The sequence below is a fragment of the Globicephala melas genome, chromosome 1, assembly GCF_963455315.2.
Source record: "Globicephala melas chromosome 1, mGloMel1.2, whole genome shotgun sequence".
NCBI lineage: Eukaryota > Metazoa > Chordata > Mammalia > Artiodactyla > Delphinidae > Globicephala > Globicephala melas.
In genome coordinates this window covers 52,529,695-52,546,884 of record NC_083314.1, presented here as the reverse complement: position 1 = coordinate 52,546,884, position 17,190 = coordinate 52,529,695, and the positions used below count along the sequence as shown (strand labels likewise).

Below are 17,190 nucleotides of genomic sequence, written 5' to 3'. Positions count from 1 at the left end.
GGGACAGAGCCCAAACCACCGCCTTCCATCCAGGGCGGCAGTGTGAGGCATTGGAAAGAACCCGCGAGTCTGAGCTCTACCACTGCTCATGGCAAGGCTTTGATCAAGTTACCAAACTTCTCTGAGCCCTCATTTGATCCTTCTCAAATTGTTGAACAATCAGAATAATTTCTAACGTGAAGGATTTCTGGGAAGTTCAAATTAGAAAATGTAGAGAGGACATGAGCCACAGCACAAGTGGACCTTGAAAAGGGATAATTCCTCTTCTCAACAAAATGGGAAGGCAGTTGAAGACCTACTGTCCCTGTTGTCTTTTTAGTTTCAGCTCCAAATGCTCCTTTTACACTCTTCTTAACCCTTGTTTCCCCCCTCAACCCTTCACTTACCATTTATTCCATGTAAGCCAGTCCTGTCTACCTCCTAGTCTTTGTTCAGATATGCCATGCTCTTGAGTCTCCCTTCCTGGTACCTGCTGTCTTTTTTGCTTACAATCCTCATCTGTTCACCTGAGTGGCTCTTCCTAACCTTCTTCGCTTGGCTCAAAAAGGTAACTCTTTCGTGAAGCCTTTCCTGACTCCCAAGGTAGTTAAATGTTCCTCTTCAGTGTTTCAAACACATGCCTCCCTTATACGGATTATCATTTGAACTGATTGCTACCTAACGTGAGAGCCTCTGAAACTATGCGATTCTTATGGGAGGGACTGGGTCTCAGGCATCTTTGGTTCCCGGTGAGAGTACAGAGCCTGCCACATTATGGATAATGAGTAAAGGTTTGCTGAGTGAATGAATGAGTCACTGACCCCACTTTTCACATGGGTTGGGCTCTTCTCAGTGTGTGTGCAAGTGCCTGTAAGCGTGTTAAGTTGAAAGAAACAAGGTGGATGCAGTATCAAGATGATTTGTTAAGAGAACTCTGGTGAAGGATACCATAGGTCTCTAAGAACAAAACACTGGATCCAATCCAGACACATAGGTGCGGTAAAAGAACAGTAACGCTCCCAGGTTACTCTGTTTCTTGTTGGAACACGCCTCTACTTTTTCATCTCTGCCTGCTTCACTTTCCTGCACCTCTTGTTCTTTCCTCTGTTTATTCTAGACTTTCTGTACACCGGTGGCTTCAGCCCACCTTTAGCTTTGTCTTGCTCTGAAGCTGACTCTGGCCCTGGCTGGACGTAATCTGTTTTGTCTCTCAGCCAGTGCACTCAGGACAGGGACTCTTCTCTTGTTCATTGTAGTATCCTCAGTTCCTGGTACATGGTAGGTGCTTGATAATTATTTATTCCGAATTTTGTAAGTGTCCGTAATCAACTCTTAAATTTCTTTTTTCTCTCAGTATCACAGTTCTAAATTCCCCAAAGAGTCTGGTTCAGGATTCATCTCAGGCCAACACAAAGAGCGGGGCTTACGTAATCTCAACCATGGCTCACTGGATTCACTTCTTTAGCAAGGACTGTGGGTGACAGCGTGAGAGGTGGGCAGGCACTCGAATCCACGTCTGTTACAGTGCCTGTAGATGCACGTTCTAGAACTAGAGCCACTGCCCGTCTCCTCCAGAGAAGGGCCACCATCCTCGGAAGCCTCTTCTCGGAACTCCTCAGTCCCACGTGGCATGAGAGAGGATTATTCAGCTTCCGCTGAGCTGCTTGACCTGTAGCTGTTTCTGTTTGGGAACACCATGGGTTCTCCCCATGGGTTGCAATTCAGAGAACCATGAAAAAAACAAGGCATTTAGTGTCTTCTCCCCCCTCTGCTCATCTCCACATAGTTTAGTTACCTGTCCAAGGACACACCCCTAGACTAAGGAGCAAAGGGAGGTGTTGGCATCCTGTGCCAGAGTGCTGCTCCCTTGATAGGGTTGACCTGACCATTTTATCCTGATAGTAATGGTGTCCCACAGGAGGCCATCTCTTTGCCTTAACCCACAGCGTTTGCAGATCCAGACAGCAAGGTCCCCCTGCAGCACACCCTTGTGAACTCACACTCCTCTGCTGGTACTGCAGCCCCTGCCACCTACTTCCCTCTCCTGAACATGCCTTCTCAGGGCTTGAGCTGGTTTCCAGTGTGGTCATTGCTCTGGATGGAGGTGAGGTGGAGGTGAGGGGCTCTGCCCATTTGCTCAGCCTTGGTGAAGGAGAGACCCTCGAGCATATCTTCCTGTTGCTTGTTTCTCTAAGCAAAGGTGCTCTTACTTTCTACCCTTTGTTAGCAACTTCTTTTCACTAATGTGGAGAAAGAGGCACCCTGCCCCCTTTTGTTTATCCAACACATGCCCGAGACCCCACTGAACATCCCCCTCTGTTGCAAGGTTTACTCTGGTCAGTACATACCTCTGTTGCAGGGTTTGTCACATTAGACTGCAGCTGTTTACATGCCCATCTCCACCTGCCCACACACAACAGCAGGGCTTAGATCAGTGGGGACTCTTTTCACATGCATACAGTTCCAGGTCCCTTCACAGTGTCGGGTGTGTGGTGAGACACTCAATAAAATGCCTGACTGATAGCGGAAGGCAGGTTACCTGGTTTAGTGGGAGACGAACTTACTCAAGTGAGAAGACCGGGGATTGGGTTTCAGCCTTGATACTTACTATTCCTATGGTCTTGGGAAGTTAGTTATTGAACTCCATGACATGGACTTACCAACTGTTTTACTCACCTGTACCCAGGGCTTATATTCAGCTGATATGACCACATCAGTTATTAAAATATTAAAACACTTCCATACAGGCTGGTAAATCATCTTCACCCAATCTGCTGTGTGCCAGCCTAACCACCTTTATCTCTCCCCTGGAACCCCGGGATCTCCCCAATAGTAACCAAAGGACTAATGTAACTCTGGAGACCCTCAGAGCCCTGCTTTGGCACTACGGCTGGCACCTCTCCTCATGAGTGACGTCCTACCTGCTGATACATACTGTGAATAACGTATTGTAAATATCACCCCTCACTCTACCGTAGGATGGGGGGTGACACCAAATGATATAGTTCACATGAAAACACTTTGAAAACTGTAAAGGGCTGAATACATATTCATCCTGTCCATAATTCCCAGGAAGAGATCAGAGCCCTGAAGGAAGGGAGGGGCCTATTTCCTAGTTGTAGCTCACCCTCTGATTCATTGAAGGCTGAGGAGGGACTTAGTGAGGAGGGTTTGAGATGCTCCTGAGCTGCCCGAAAAGAGCCCACATAAAAGTTCACGTGGATTGCAGGATGGCAAGAGGGAGTGGTCCTCACAAGCATTCTTAAAGTGACTTGTCCAAATTTCTCCCTGTAGCAGCCTGGGATTCGATTTGCAGCTCTTTGAATCACACACACTGTCAGCCGTGCTCTCCTGGCCGGCCCTATCGCTCACCATTAGAAGCCCATTTCACTCGAGCTTAGCTTCGCAGGTGCCCCCCTAGGTAGGACAAGAGCAGCCAGGGAGTTAAGGGCAGGGGGAGGAGAACAGGCTCACTGGAACGAGGGTTTGCACAATCTGGCATTTATGGAAAATTGGATGTGCTAATGAACCTGAGATCCATCACGGCTTTCTGAAGGCAGGACTGTCTCTATCAACAGGCCAATTAGCACACAATTATTTTCTCCTGAAAGCTTATCTGAGGCGCTCTTTGAATGCTTGCGCCTGAGTGAGCTGCACTTTCCATTACCTCTGGGGGCCCTCTTTAGAATCCGCCAAAGCTGTCTGCCTCTTCTACAGGGAGAGGCACGGGGTTCTCCGCTCCAACCTGCCAGGGACTCTGGGGCTTTCATCACTCGGGGGGAGGGGTCCTCAGCTCATCCTGCTTATCAAGTCAGTGCTCAGGCAATGTCTGCAAGAGGACCCTCTCCAGCTCCCCTTCTGCTTCCCACCTCCTTGCTTCTCTAGGGAAGACAGGTGGCTCAGAGCAGAGTAGCAGGGGAAAGAGCAATGACTTTGGGATCTAGTAAAACCTGAGTGAGCCTTCCTCACTCGTGGAGATCTGGCTTGAGTCATTTCCTCTAACAGGAAATGATCAGGGGGATCGTGGTCTTTGTCTCTTCCTCATTCCTGTCCTTGTGCCACAATTAACAAAGTCGAGCTACTCACACACCCTTTCAGTGACTTACCTAATTGATTATCCTCTTGTAGAACTGACCTTTGGAAATAGCAAAGTAAAGGTCAGAAAATCGCATCAGAGCCGGCCCCAGAATATTGAACAAGATTGTGGTGGCGGGGGCGGGGGTTGGGAAGCAGATGGGTTGGTGGTAGATAGGTAGGCATAGTGGTAGGATAAAGGGGAGGAAAGTGGCTGTGCTATATGTGCCCCCTTGGGGGTCGTCCTACTCCTGCGTAAGGTGTGTAGCTTTCTCACCTGTTGCTGGTGAGTGTTCAACTCAGGAGTGGGTGGATAGAAAAGCCAGTGCAGAACTCAGGACAGTATGGTGGCCAGCTTACCTGGAGGTGGGGACAGGCAAATCTCCCAAATACCACACTCAGCATCCCACTCTGCCCTTCAGCCCATCCCATTCCAAGAGAGGCAGGGTTCCCCAGAGTAGCTGGGCTAGTCCTTGGCCATAGCTCTTCTTATAGGAATTTTTGCACCGTGTGGATAAAGAAGACTTTACCTTGACATAAGCCTGACTCTGCCTTCCCACTGCAGTTTGACAACTAGCCACTCACCAACTCACTCAATGCAGAGGCATTATTCAGCACCAAGTGCCCACCTGTGGAGGGAGGTAGGCTCACGTGGAGCACCAGGATTATAGAAACATGTTTCCTTGTCTGTAAACTCCTTATGGTAGTGGCTGTCTTACTGTGAGTTTTGGATTCTCTTTGAATATGTAATAGATGAATAAATTAGTGAAAGAATAAATGAATGAGTCAAATGAATCGTAGCCCTGCAGGTGACTAGCTGTGTGACCTTGAAGAAATCATTTAACCTATCTGGCCTTGGTTTCCTTATCTGTAATATGGGATAATAATATCTAAAGTGTATACAATTTGTCTTAGCCCATGTTCACATTCTGAAGAGAGGGCAGATCACTAAAATACTTTGGATGAACTGGTCTGTTTACACTTGTTTTTCAGGGTGCTATTATCTAAACGGGTTTACCTCATTTTAATTTTCTGCAGCCCTTTGACGTGCCCTCACAGGAGGCCCGGGGCTTTGAACTGGAGTCTGAGGACTAAAAAGTCTAAACCCTGTTTCAGCTCCTCAGCAGCTCTGTGGTCTCGGGTACTGTAACTCCCAGAACCTTGGTTTCCTTCTTTGAAGAGTGATAGGAGTGGGATTTGTCTCAGAGTTAGTGGGAAGGTTAAATGGCATGATCTTGGAGGATGAACTTGGAAACCGTGCGGAGGTTCCCTGCCTCTGTCATGGCCTTGATCCCGTCCCCGATCCGTGCTGGGTCTTGCTGCCTCTCATGCACTGTGTCTGTTGCTTCCCCTTGGTCTTGGTCTGCAGTTACCTCTTTTTCTCCCAAATCCCCCCTTCCCTCGCATCCCTCCTCATCCTTCAAGACCAATTTATATATCACCTTCTCCATGAAGCCTTCTCAGACTGCTTTAAGCTACAAGGTTCTCTCCCGTCTCTCTCTTTACTGTATTAGTCTGTGTCATACCATCTCTCACTTAATTACTCTCTTCCATGTGTATTTTTTAAGACCAAGTATACTCAATTCTCTTTAAACATGTCACTTACACTTTGGTATTCTCCACGGTAACTAGTAGGACGGCAGACAGTTACACTCCACACTTTCCAGCCCATGGGTTGTAGATCATGCTGCCCCTTCTTTTTTTTTTTTTTGGGCCGTGCCGTTCAATCCCTGGTTTTAGTTTTCCCCAACCAGGGATTGAACCCGGCCTCTCAGCAGTGAAAACCGAGAGGCCTAACCACTGGACCACCAGCGATGCTGCCCCTCCTTTTTCTCAAAGTGCTTTCCCTCCCTTCTCTTCTTGTCCACTTTCTACTCATCTTTAAAGACCAACTCAGTTGGTGTCCCCTCTGCAACTCCTTCCCTTGTTTAGAGCTGTGGTTTCCTCAGGGCTCCTCATGGCGCTTTGCGCCTGCTCGATGTGGATGTGTATCAGTCAGTTGGATATGTACCTGCCTCCCCCACAGGGTGTAACCTCCTGGAGGACACACTACATAACTTGTACACCTTTGTGCACACCTCTCCACCCCCCGAAGCCTGGAACAGATTACTCATACATTCTCTAATTTATTGAGTACCTGCTATGCGCCAGGCACCCTGTTGAGTGCTGTTGACAACCTCGTGAGCAAAATAACTATGAGCTTACCTCTGTAGAGCCTTTAGTGTGTGGAGGACCCAGGCTTTAACTAAATACTCGCAGAAAAGGATGGAAAACGGCAAGTTGTATGCTTGTTGCGGAGCCAAGGTGCCCGGAGCTAGGAGAGAAGGTCAGAGGTCTCAGGGCCAATTTCCTTGAAGAACTCCGAGAAAGGCACTCTGTGAACGTTTGCTAAATGGTAGGGAATTGAACAGTGGCTGCCCAATAAATACTCATTGATTGGTTGATTGATTTTTGGCAAAGCCTCTGGAGATCCTGAGAAGAAAGGGCCTCGGGTCCCCATCATTCTTATTACATAATTATTTCAGTGCATTTAAAGCTCCCCATTTTTCATCTTATACTTTAAACATCAGGGAAAAACCGATAGGCCAACTTTATAATATTTTAAAATGACTGCGGTGTTTTGGAATATTACATAGCTATAAGAGTTTATGTATATTTAATATGCTTATTAAAATATGCAGTAAGCCCATGGCTGATTTTCTCTAAGGACGTCTCAGTGCCGAGGTGGGATTTAAATGTTTAATATTAATAATAATACTCATATTTCTCTAGTGCTTTTCATCTTCGGGATCCCTAAAGCCTGTGAGCATCACATCAAGTGGATGCAGCTGGGCTTGCCAGCGGGCTGACAGCATCCTCATCTGCCCTCCTTTCTTCCTCTGGGGGAGGAGAAGGGGGAACTCCAACACAAAGGTCCCAGCTTCCACTGCCTACGTTGAGTTTCCTCTTCCCAGACTCAAATTCCCTCTGGCTCCCTCTGAAAGGCTTCCAATTATGTACAACTCCTGCCGCCAGCCCTATACCACTGATACTCCCTGTCTTAGAACAAGGGAAAAAGTGGCTTTATGCTCCTGGGGTAGGGAGATACATGCCTTTCCTTGGGCTGGTCCAGGACAGGACATAGAGCCTGAGATTGGCTGACCGGAAAAGGGAAGTGCAAAGGGAAGGTCTCAGCTTGTTATATAAACCCACCCCCTGCCCTTCCTTCTCTAGGTCACGGAGACCAGGACCGGTCCCCTGGGCTGCAGCAACTACGACAACCTGGACTCGGTCAGCTCTGTCCTGGTACAGAGTCCGGAGAACAAAGTGCAGTTACTCGGTAAGGAGCCCTGTGACGTTTTTACACTTTCCATACACGGTAAAAAACAACAACAACAACAACAACTTAGATCACCAAAAGGAAAAAGTCCTGCCTGCCCTATTTGGCTAAACCCTTCTGAAGACAAGAACTACCACTAGTTCTGGAACTTGTATTTAACAACTTTCCATCATTCTTTTGAGAAAACTTCTGACGTGGTTCACTTTACACCTCGACCATTGCTCAAACCACTGGACACCCAAATCCTCCCACCTCCCATCCTTCCCAGGACCTCTGTCACTATCCTACAGCAACAGCACATCCATCATCATACACATTGATCTCGTTGGCGATCTCCTTTGTTGTCCAAAGAACCCTCTGCTTTATCCTAAGTACACATTGGGGAGTAGCTGGCCTTTGCAGAGTGGTTATGGGGTACCGTCTCTAGCTTGACTAAGAGCTACACAAACTGTGGGACCATTGGTTACCCTGAGAGTGTTCCCTGCTTTCTGTTACTAGTCTGCAGTCTTCAATGGGAGATCAAAGCCAGGAGAAGAGTTTGAGAAGAATAGGAGCCTTAACTGGGGACAGAACAGGCAGAAACAGAAAAGCGAAAGGAAGGGGAACGACCCTAGGTCTGGAGCTGGGAGATAAGGGGAGGCACTCAGCTCCTGCCGTCTGTCCCCCAAGCATCCTGGGGGCAGAGCCATGCAAACTGATTCAGACAGAGCTGTTTGGCAACGGGAAAAGTTCATTCATCTTAAGGCCTGAGTTGGACTCTGTTTAGGATATTATTGTCTTGGTATTATAAAATCGATAGCCGTCACCCAGGATCTATGATTACAAATTCCAGGCAACCTGAGCCAGACGTAACCCCTCAGTGCTTTAGGCATCAAGAAGCATACAAAAAGGAGGAAAAGACTCCTGTATTTAAAGCCGCCCAATGCAATTAGCATCCCTCTTCTCTTAGGTCCCTGGATGGGCTGAAGTTCAGAGTGTCTGGTGGTTCATTTGGAATAGTTTATGCTATTTAATTTTATAGCCCATCACTCATGCAGACATTGCTCGGGGCACTTATTTTGTAGCAATAGGAAATGCTAGGAGGAGGAGGGAGCTAATGGGGGAGGTGAAAGGAAAGGACTTGGAGAGGGCTGAGTGTTGAAAGCAAGCGTGTGTGGACAGCGTGCATGGGGAGGGCTGCTCAAGTGCCACTGTGGGCACATCGTCAAGAAAGGAAGGTTTAGCAGCCGTTCAGAACAGGAGGTAGATCACAAACAAGAACAACAAACATCTACCACGGCTGCAATTCTAAATTATATTTTGAGGTCTGCCGAGACTGGGTTACATACTTTGGGCTCTCTGATTCCCTGCCAAGGACAAGGTCAAGGGTGTGACAATAAAGAGCTGGCAGATATCTGATGAAAGGGGAGCTCATCCCGTCCAGAAGTCCTCGCGTCCCTCCCTCTCCTGGCACAGTTTCTCCCAGTGTCCCTGCTGGGAGAGCCTCCTGCAGGTCTGACCTCGAACCGGGCTGGGCTGCAACCAAAGGCATGCCCGTCCTTCATTCACCTCTGGATATGCTTCCAACAGCCGCCCTGTGTGGCTTGAAGCCAACTAGGAGTCTGTTCTGCTGCTGGTGAACCAATATCCACCACAGATGGGTAGGAAAACGGAAGCTCGGAGCAATTTAGTGGGTTATATTCAAGACCAGAGGCAGCTAATTAGAAAAGAGAGCTGAGAGACATTCATATCTATCCAGGCTCAACTGAACTTGGGGCATCCATCGCCATCTTGCTTTCACATCGCATTAAGGGTTAAACCCTGAGATAGGCAGCCAGTCCCAGTTATGCAGTATGACCCAATGGGACAAGGACAGGGTCTGACACCAAGCTGACTTTCCCGGCACTGTGACTTGGGCAGGTCACTGTGGTCACTGGACTGGGATTTCCTCATTATAAGAGCCTCAGTATGACCACAGTGTTGCTTGTAGTTGTATATGGAAAGTGCTTGCTGTAGTGCCTGGCCACTGTGTACCCACACCACCTCGTCCCTACCTCCTAAGCAGGACAGCCTCCTTGGTCATCGGGGCTAAGGTGGGAGGCCCAGGAGGGTCAGCATTCAGAAGTATCCTAGGAGGCCTGCCTCTCACCTCAGAGAAGCTAGAAACAGGATGGCAATTGGAGGCAGAGCAAAAAAGCCCATCAAGCCTTGATTCTTCCCCCACGAGGGCTATAAGCTCTTCCTTTATCTGAAACATCTTCCCATTTCCATCCTAGAAATGCTGACACGTAGCCAATAAGCCCGTTCATATGATATGCACGCTCTCAATTTGGCTGATGTGAGGGGTTTGACTAAGCCTTGAGCTTTGACGTGCCCCATCTGTCACTGGGACAGCAATAACCCTGTGTCCCAACCAGCTCAGCAGGATCGGGGCCTGGGGTGGCCATTCTTGGGCCCAGCATGCACAAGTCAGCAGAACCCCAGCTGGGGATCCTGCAGCCTTGGGTGTGGGAAACCGAGTACTCCCTGGCCCTGCCCGGCAGTTCCCCGACTCGTCCTTTCCTTAGGCCTGCAGGTGCTGCTGCCCGAGTACCTGCGGGAGCGCTTCGTGACCGCTGCGCTCAGCTACATCACATGCAGCTCTGAGGGCGAGCTCATCTGCAAGGAGAATGACTGTTGGTGCAAGTGCAGCCCCACCTTCCCAGAATGCAACTGTCCTGACGCTGACATCCAGGCCATGGAGGACAGCCTGCTGCAGATCCAGGACTCCTGGGTGACTCACAACCAGCAGTTTGAGGAGTCAGGTGAGCAGTCAGTCAGCCCAGATTTCCTCCCTGTCAATGGGAGGTGGCTGAGAGGTACGGGGTAAGAACCCGGGGCGCTCAGCTTGGCTCCTGGCTCAGCCACTTAACTGGCTGGGTGACCTCCAGCAGGTTATATGACCACCCCAAGTCTGAACTCATTTTCTTTTTTTGTATATGCAAACAGACCTAATACCTACCAAAGTGATGCGTTTCAAGGACTTAATAAGCTAAGGTAAATATAATTGAGGCCATAGGCCTTGTCTGTCTTGTTTGCCACAGATTCCACAGTGCCTGCACACAAGGTGCACAGTGAATATTTGTTGAATGAATGAGGCACACGGCATGTTTCTAGGAGGCACCTAGTACATGCTGGTGATTGCTTATTGCAGGTATAACTGATATCAATGTTACCTTGAGACTGAGATTCAGAGGGCTTGGTTTTGAGTTCTTATTCCGTGTTATGGCTTGAATGTTTGTATCCCCTCAAATTCATATGTGGAAAATCTGATGCCCAAGGTGATGGTATTAGGAGGTGGGGACTTTGGGATTTGATTAGGTCCTAAGGGCCGAGCCCTCATGAACGGGATCAGTGCTCATATAAAAGAGGCCCCAGAGAGATCCCTTACCTCTTCCAACATGTGAGGACACAGCAAGAATTTTGCCATCTGCAACCCAGAAGAGGGCCGTCACCAGAACCTGCCAGCAGCCTCCTGATCCTGGACTTCTGGCCTCTGAAAATACATTTCTGTTGTTTACGCCACCCAGTCTGTGGTATTTTGTTATAACATCTTGGACAGACCTCACACACTCTATTACTGATCCTTTGTCTAACTTTGCTTTAGCCCTGAAGCTCCTCAGTGCCTCCATTTCTTCATCTGTAAATGAGGGAAAATGATAATAATAGGTGGATGGATGGCCCATATGGAGCAATGTAGATAAAGTATAAAGAACTCTGCGTGATACGCTCATACATTTCAGTATTAAATGAATAATAGTTATATGGATATATCTCAAAAAAACAATACTGGATAAAACAAAGCAAATGAAAAAGGTTATGTATTATATATACATAATTGTATTTAAATAACATTTATATGTAATACTGTAATAACATTAAATATAATACATATTTAGTACTATTTATTTGATGTTTAAAACATACTAGCCAATACTTAGTATTTTTATGGATAAATAGATTTTTAGAAAACGTTAAAAAATATATGATAGTAATAAAACATTCAAGAGAGTAGTTACATCTAGATAAAGATGGAGGGGGAAGTTTAAGGCCTTCAAGTATATTTGCTTTGCCATATTTCTTTTTTAAAAAAATCTGAATTCAATATGGCAAAATGGCAAACTCTAGGTGGTGGGCACATGGGAGTTTATCTTGTTATTCTCTGTGCTGTTTTGTATACCTAAGTGTTTCATAAAAAGAACTATGCACACACTACTAGTTGTTAATGTCATTACTAGGTGTAATTTTTCCAGTCATCTGGGTGGGGGATGAAGAACCAGGGACTTGAGAAATCAGAATGAACTGAGGCTCCAGGCATTGCCATCTCAGGTCTTAAACAAGGCATTCAGTGGCTAAGGAGAGTATCATATTCCGGCCCCCCAGCTGCATTGGACCAATGGTGGTGGGATGCGTTAGGTAATGCTAGAGGGTGTGGGAAAGGACTTTGGGCTTTCAGCACTATGGATTACTGCCAGTGAGTGAAGGAGGACTGTCCAGACCCCCATCAGGAGACGTGATGGCTGCAGGTTCCAAGTAAAAGCAGGTGCATAGACAGAGATCTGAGCGTGAATTCAGAAAACACATTGTGCCCAGGAAGCTCTGAGGAGGACTCAGACTTGCAGCAGGAGCTAAGAACCAGAAAGCACATTGCTTCCGGGTTAGTTTCAAGAAAGAATGGGTGTCTGGCCAAGAGGTAAATCTCAAGAGAGGAAAGGTGTCCTAGAGTCAGAGAGAAGGACATGGAGGGAAGAGGCTGGTCTCAGGGACTGAAAGGCTTCTAAGAAGACTTCTGAGCTGGGTGCTCCCTCTTCTGTGTCTGCATTTGCCAGTCTTGTCCGCCCTCACCTTCATGAATGCCTCACACCTTCCCTAAGGGTGCGGTGGTGTGATTGAAGAAGATTGTGCATGAATTATAAGGCGGTATAAAGGGCAAGAGAGATGCATCCCAAGGTCATTGGCTCTGTGGGTGGTGACAGAGATGTGTTTTGAAATTCAGAAGCATATTAGAAACAGGAAGGTTGGGAAAGAATCCATATCTTAAGGTATGTCAATCATCTCTGATAAGGATGTTTGAAAAGAAAGAAATAGAAGGGCCCGGGAGGGTGGATGTGAAGCCTCCTTTCTCATACAGTGACTGAAGGGCGGGCTGGGTCTGGGGGGAGGGGGAGGTCCTCCTGATGGGCACCCATTCAGGTGCCCCTCAGCTCAGCTCTCGTGTTCTTACCCACAGAGGAATTCCAGGCCCTGCTGAAGCGGCTGCCGGACGACAGGTTCCTGAACTCCACAGCCATCTCCCAGTTCTGGGCCATGGACACCAGCCTCCAGCACCGCTACCAGCAGCTGGGAGTCAGCTTGAAAGTGCTGTTCAAGAAGACCCATCGGATCGTCCGCCGGCTCTTCAACCTCTGCAAGCGCTGTCACCGGCAGCCCCGCTTCCGCCTGCCCAAGGAGAGGTGAGCGCCCCAGCTGCCCGAGCCAGAGCGCGTCACCCATGACAGCCACTGAGGCCGGGGAGGGCCCCTGTCCAACACAGCAGAGCTGGGAATGCTGACGCACACACGGCCTGTTAGCGTCTCCTATTATCTTGACATACTTGCGTGTCATTCTCAGTTATGAGTTGCATCTGAAGTGGGAGAGAGAGAGAAAAAACAGAGAGGCTAATTTTACTTTTATATAAATTATAGTCGATTCGAATGTTATTCTAATAATACTCTAATTCTCACTTACTCATTTCTCTTTTAGTAAGTCTTTTAGGAAAGAAAAGGGTGGAGTTAAAGCTTTCAGACCAATTGCGTATGATGAGAAACACACACAATAGATTGTTTCCAGCAAGTGACTCTGCTCTGAGTCATAGGAGGGAAGCGAGCTGAGGACCTGTGCCCTCGGGAACAGAGTGGGGCTGGATTGTCACAGGCCCTCATGCCTCCATCTGCTCCTTCACACGTGCATCCAACAAGCCTTTATTAAGTCCACCTCGCATGTCCTAATATTAAGCAGTGAGGGATATTTGTTAATTGAGAAGATATAATAAATATACAGGAACGTCAAAATTATAAAATTATTATGTGGCAGCCACTTAAAAGCATGTTCGTGGACCGTAAATCAAAGGCATGGTCTAATAATAGTAAAGGTCAGAGAGAAAAGCCACCCAGGAGAAGAACCTCTTGGCCAGATTGTGAGGGAGGAAATGGAAGTGGGCTGGTACGTGTGAGCCAGAGCATTCCAGGAGGGGGCGCTGCCCTCACAGCAACCCAGGGGTGCACTTCTAACTGAGGCACAGGTAACGAGGGACATATGAGTGAGAGGACAGACCGGCAAGGGCATTTGAGAAAGGTTCTTTTTTTTTTTTTTTTCCCCAACACATAGTTAGGAAATGCTTACCAGGCACCAGGAACAATCCTAGTTTCTGAGAATACGTTGGGGAAAAGTGCAGGGTCCCTGCTTTCACGGCATATGCAGGGAAGCCATCTCTGAACAGGTCAACAATAAATAAACACAATCCGCTTTGATAATGAACATTGCTGTGAATCGCATCAAAGCAGGGTGATGCGACAGAGAGGGACTGGGCGGTGCTTTGGACAGGGGAGTGGCTGAAGACCTCTTTGAGGAGGCATCCTAAGAGCTGAAGTCTAAACCTTAAGAGGGAGCCAGCCATAGAAAAGTCCTATCCTTGGTGGGAGGTTTCTAGAAAGGACAGAGACTGTGAAGGGGGAAAGAGGTTGGCATGACATTGGAAAGTTTGGAGAGCCAGTTGTTGGAAGATCTTATTTAAGAGGCTGAAAACTAGATTGGATACGAAAGGCGCTGCAGATCTTCTGTAGGCTTTTGAATAAGGGAATGAGGTGGTACTTTGGAGGGAGGAAGTAATTTGTTCGGTTATCCCAAAGGGGTAAAGTAGGGTTTCTGTCATTCAGAGGACCTGGGGCTTGTATCTTCCTTATCACCTATTAGTCAAATCTCCTGCCACCCTCAGGGAAGCAGCAGTGTGTGGCTTCCTATGACTCTTGCTTCATTTTTATCCCCCCTCCCAAAGGTCTTTGTCCTACTGGTGGAACCGTATCCAGTCCCTCCTCTACTGTGGAGAGAGCACCTTCCCTGGCACCTTCCTGGAACAGAGCCACAGCTGCACCTGCCCCTACGACCAGTCCTCCTGCCAGGGCCCCATCCCTTGTGCCTTGGGCGAAGGGCCCGCCTGTGCCCACTGTGCCCCAGACAACAGCACACGCTGTGGGAGCTGCAACCCAGGCTACGTGCTCGCCCAGGGCTTGTGCCGCCCCGAGGTGGCCGAGTCGCTGGAGAACTTTCTGGGGCTGGAGACGGACCTGCAGGACCTGGAGCTGAAGTACCTGCTGCAGAAGTGGGACAGCCGCATCGAGGTGCATTCCATCTTCATCAGCAATGACATGCGCCTGGGCAGCTGGTTCGACCCTTCCTGGAGGAAACGCATGCTGCTCACCCTGAAGAGCAACAAGTACAAGCCCGGGCTGGTGCACGTGATGCTGGCCCTGTCCCTGCAGATCTGCCTCACCAAGAACAGCACCCTGGAGCCTGTCATGGCCATCTACGTCAACCCCTTTGGGGGCAGCCACTCTGAGAGCTGGTTCATGCCCGTGAACGAGGGCAGTTTCCCAGACTGGGAAAGGACTAATGTGGACGCTGCTGCCCAGTGCCAAAACTGGACTATTACCTTGGGCAACAGGTGGAAGACCTTCTTTGAGACAGTCCATGTTTACCTGCGGAGCCGAATCAAGTCCCTGGACGACAGCTCCAATGAGACGATCTACTACGAGCCTCTGGAGATGACCGACCCCTCCAAGAACTTGGGCTACATGAAAATCAACACGTTGCAGGTCTTTGGCTACAGCCTGCCCTTTGACCCGGATGCCATCCGGGACTTAATTCTCCAGTTAGACTACCCGTATACTCAAGGTTCCCAGGACTCTGCCCTCTTGCAGCTCATCGAGCTTAGGGACCGGGTCAACCAGCTTTCCCCACCTGGCAAGGTGCGGCTTGACCTTTTCTCCTGCTTGCTCCGGCATCGGCTCAAACTGGCCAACAATGAGGTGGGCAGGATCCAGTCGTCTCTGAGGGCTTTCAACTCCAAGCTGCCAAACCCTGTGGAGTATGAGACAGGCAAACTCTGTAGCTAATGGGGGACCCACTCCAGTGCCGGGCAGGGAGGGGATCCATGAATCCGGGGTGCAAAGATCTAAGCCCTCACCTTAGTGCCAACGGGGTGTTCCCTTAAGACTGCACCCAGCAGATGGGACTCGGGGCTTGAACTGAAGCAGGCAGGAGAGAAGAAAACAGCCGCCGCACACATGCACACACCACGCGTGTGCACACGCGCACACATTCACAAGGGGAGGCGAGCACTCAGCAGCCTCGTATCTGTGAAGCCGGTGCTTTCTCATGAATGCAGTTGTAGGAGAGGGAGCCAGGGAGAGCTTCAGAAAAGGAACCAGCCCAACTGTGCAACACACAAATTCTTAAAAGTGATTCTCAGCATTCAAGAAAGCAAGAGGGAACAACAATGGGAGAGGTGGGAGCACCGCCTCCCCCTCCGTGGAGTCACTTTTGTATTCTTTTTAGCCAGATTTCTTAAATGGCGTTGTTTCATGATTCCCCACAGTGGTTCTTACTTTTTGTTCGCTGCCTCCTCTGAGCCCTCCAGACACAGACCGTTCCTCAAGCCAGCTCCCTTGGGGAAACAGGAAGCGACACCCACGGAGGACCACTCAGGGCAGCCAGGCAGCCCTGCTGCCCTCCCTCTCCCTCGGCCCCCTTGCTTCCTTGGCCTCCCCAGTGTCTGTCAGGGCCTGGCTGGCTCCACGTTCCCCTTGTGGTCCAGCCAGAGCTCCTCTCCCAACAGCATCTGTTCTGTCCAAGAAAGCAGCTCTGTCAAGTTAGAGACAATGTATAAGGAAATGTTCTTTTTAAAAAACAAAAAAACAAAAAATATTTATTTTGTGATTGTTTTTCTTGTCAATCTGCTCCAGCCACATGAACGTATGAGTAAAAACTTGCCTGGTTTAATATATATATGTTTTAAAAAGGCTGTTTTTTAGGGGAAAAAATGAGAGAGAAAAGAGAGGGGAAAAAAAGAGTATAGTTCCCTGGGCTGCCTGGATTTTTAAAAATTGGGTGTCCATGGATGGAGGCTATTGCTATGTAGGAGGCTGGTTGATCTGTGTACACACAAGTGCATGCATGTTTGGCTTGAATGTGTGTGTGTGTGTGTGTGTGTGTGTGTGTGTGTGTGTGTGTGTGAGAGAGAGAGAGAGAGAGAGAGAGAGGGAGGGAGGGAGGGAGGGAGGGAGAGAGAGAGAGGGAGGGAGGGAGGGAGAGAGAGGGAGGGAGGGAGGGAGGGAGAGAGAGGGAGAGGGAGGGAGGGGGAGGGAGAGGGAGAGAGAGAGAGAAATTGACATTAAATAAAGAATGGAGTGAGGCAAAACTCTTTCCAGAGAGTTACCTGGCTTGCCCACCTCCTTTTTTCCCAGGTGTGAGGGCTAACACAGGTCTGACAACCAGGATAGGCCACTATCAGGAGAGTAGTAGAGAAGTTCTTGCTTTCCAGGAGAACTGTAGCCTCTGTGCCTAGGGCAAATGCCTGCTAACAGGGGTTTCTCTTTGCCTGCACTGCTGTGGACATCAGGAGAAGTTTTCATCTTCTGCATCTTATGGTCTGGGATTGCCTTGGAGGAAATTGGGAACCATGCAGACATGGCCTTGGTTTTCTCCATTCTGTCTGATGACTACTTTCCCAGCCTAAAAGTCAGGTTTGACATAAGCCACACAGA

The 17,190-nt window shown here is 48.7% G+C and overlaps 1 protein-coding gene across 3 annotated transcripts in view; it reads left to right on the top strand.

Annotated features, from left to right (window-relative positions):
- Window positions 1–16,424, top strand: part of BRINP2 (BMP/retinoic acid inducible neural specific 2) — a 117,635-nt gene extending 101,211 nt beyond the window's left edge. For all 3 annotated transcript variants that reach the window (XM_030875394.2, XM_060295933.1, XM_060295940.1), the window contains 4 exons: window positions 7,267–7,372; window positions 9,919–10,155; window positions 12,621–12,843; window positions 14,424–16,424. In XM_030875394.2, the coding sequence (XP_030731254.2) occupies window positions 7,267–7,372; window positions 9,919–10,155; window positions 12,621–12,843; window positions 14,424–15,540 (1,683 nt within the window). In that variant the 3' untranslated portion in view covers window positions 15,541–16,424. The remainder of the gene's footprint in view (window positions 1–7,266; window positions 7,373–9,918; window positions 10,156–12,620; window positions 12,844–14,423) is intronic.
- The last annotated feature ends 766 nt before the right edge of the window (window positions 16,425–17,190 follow it).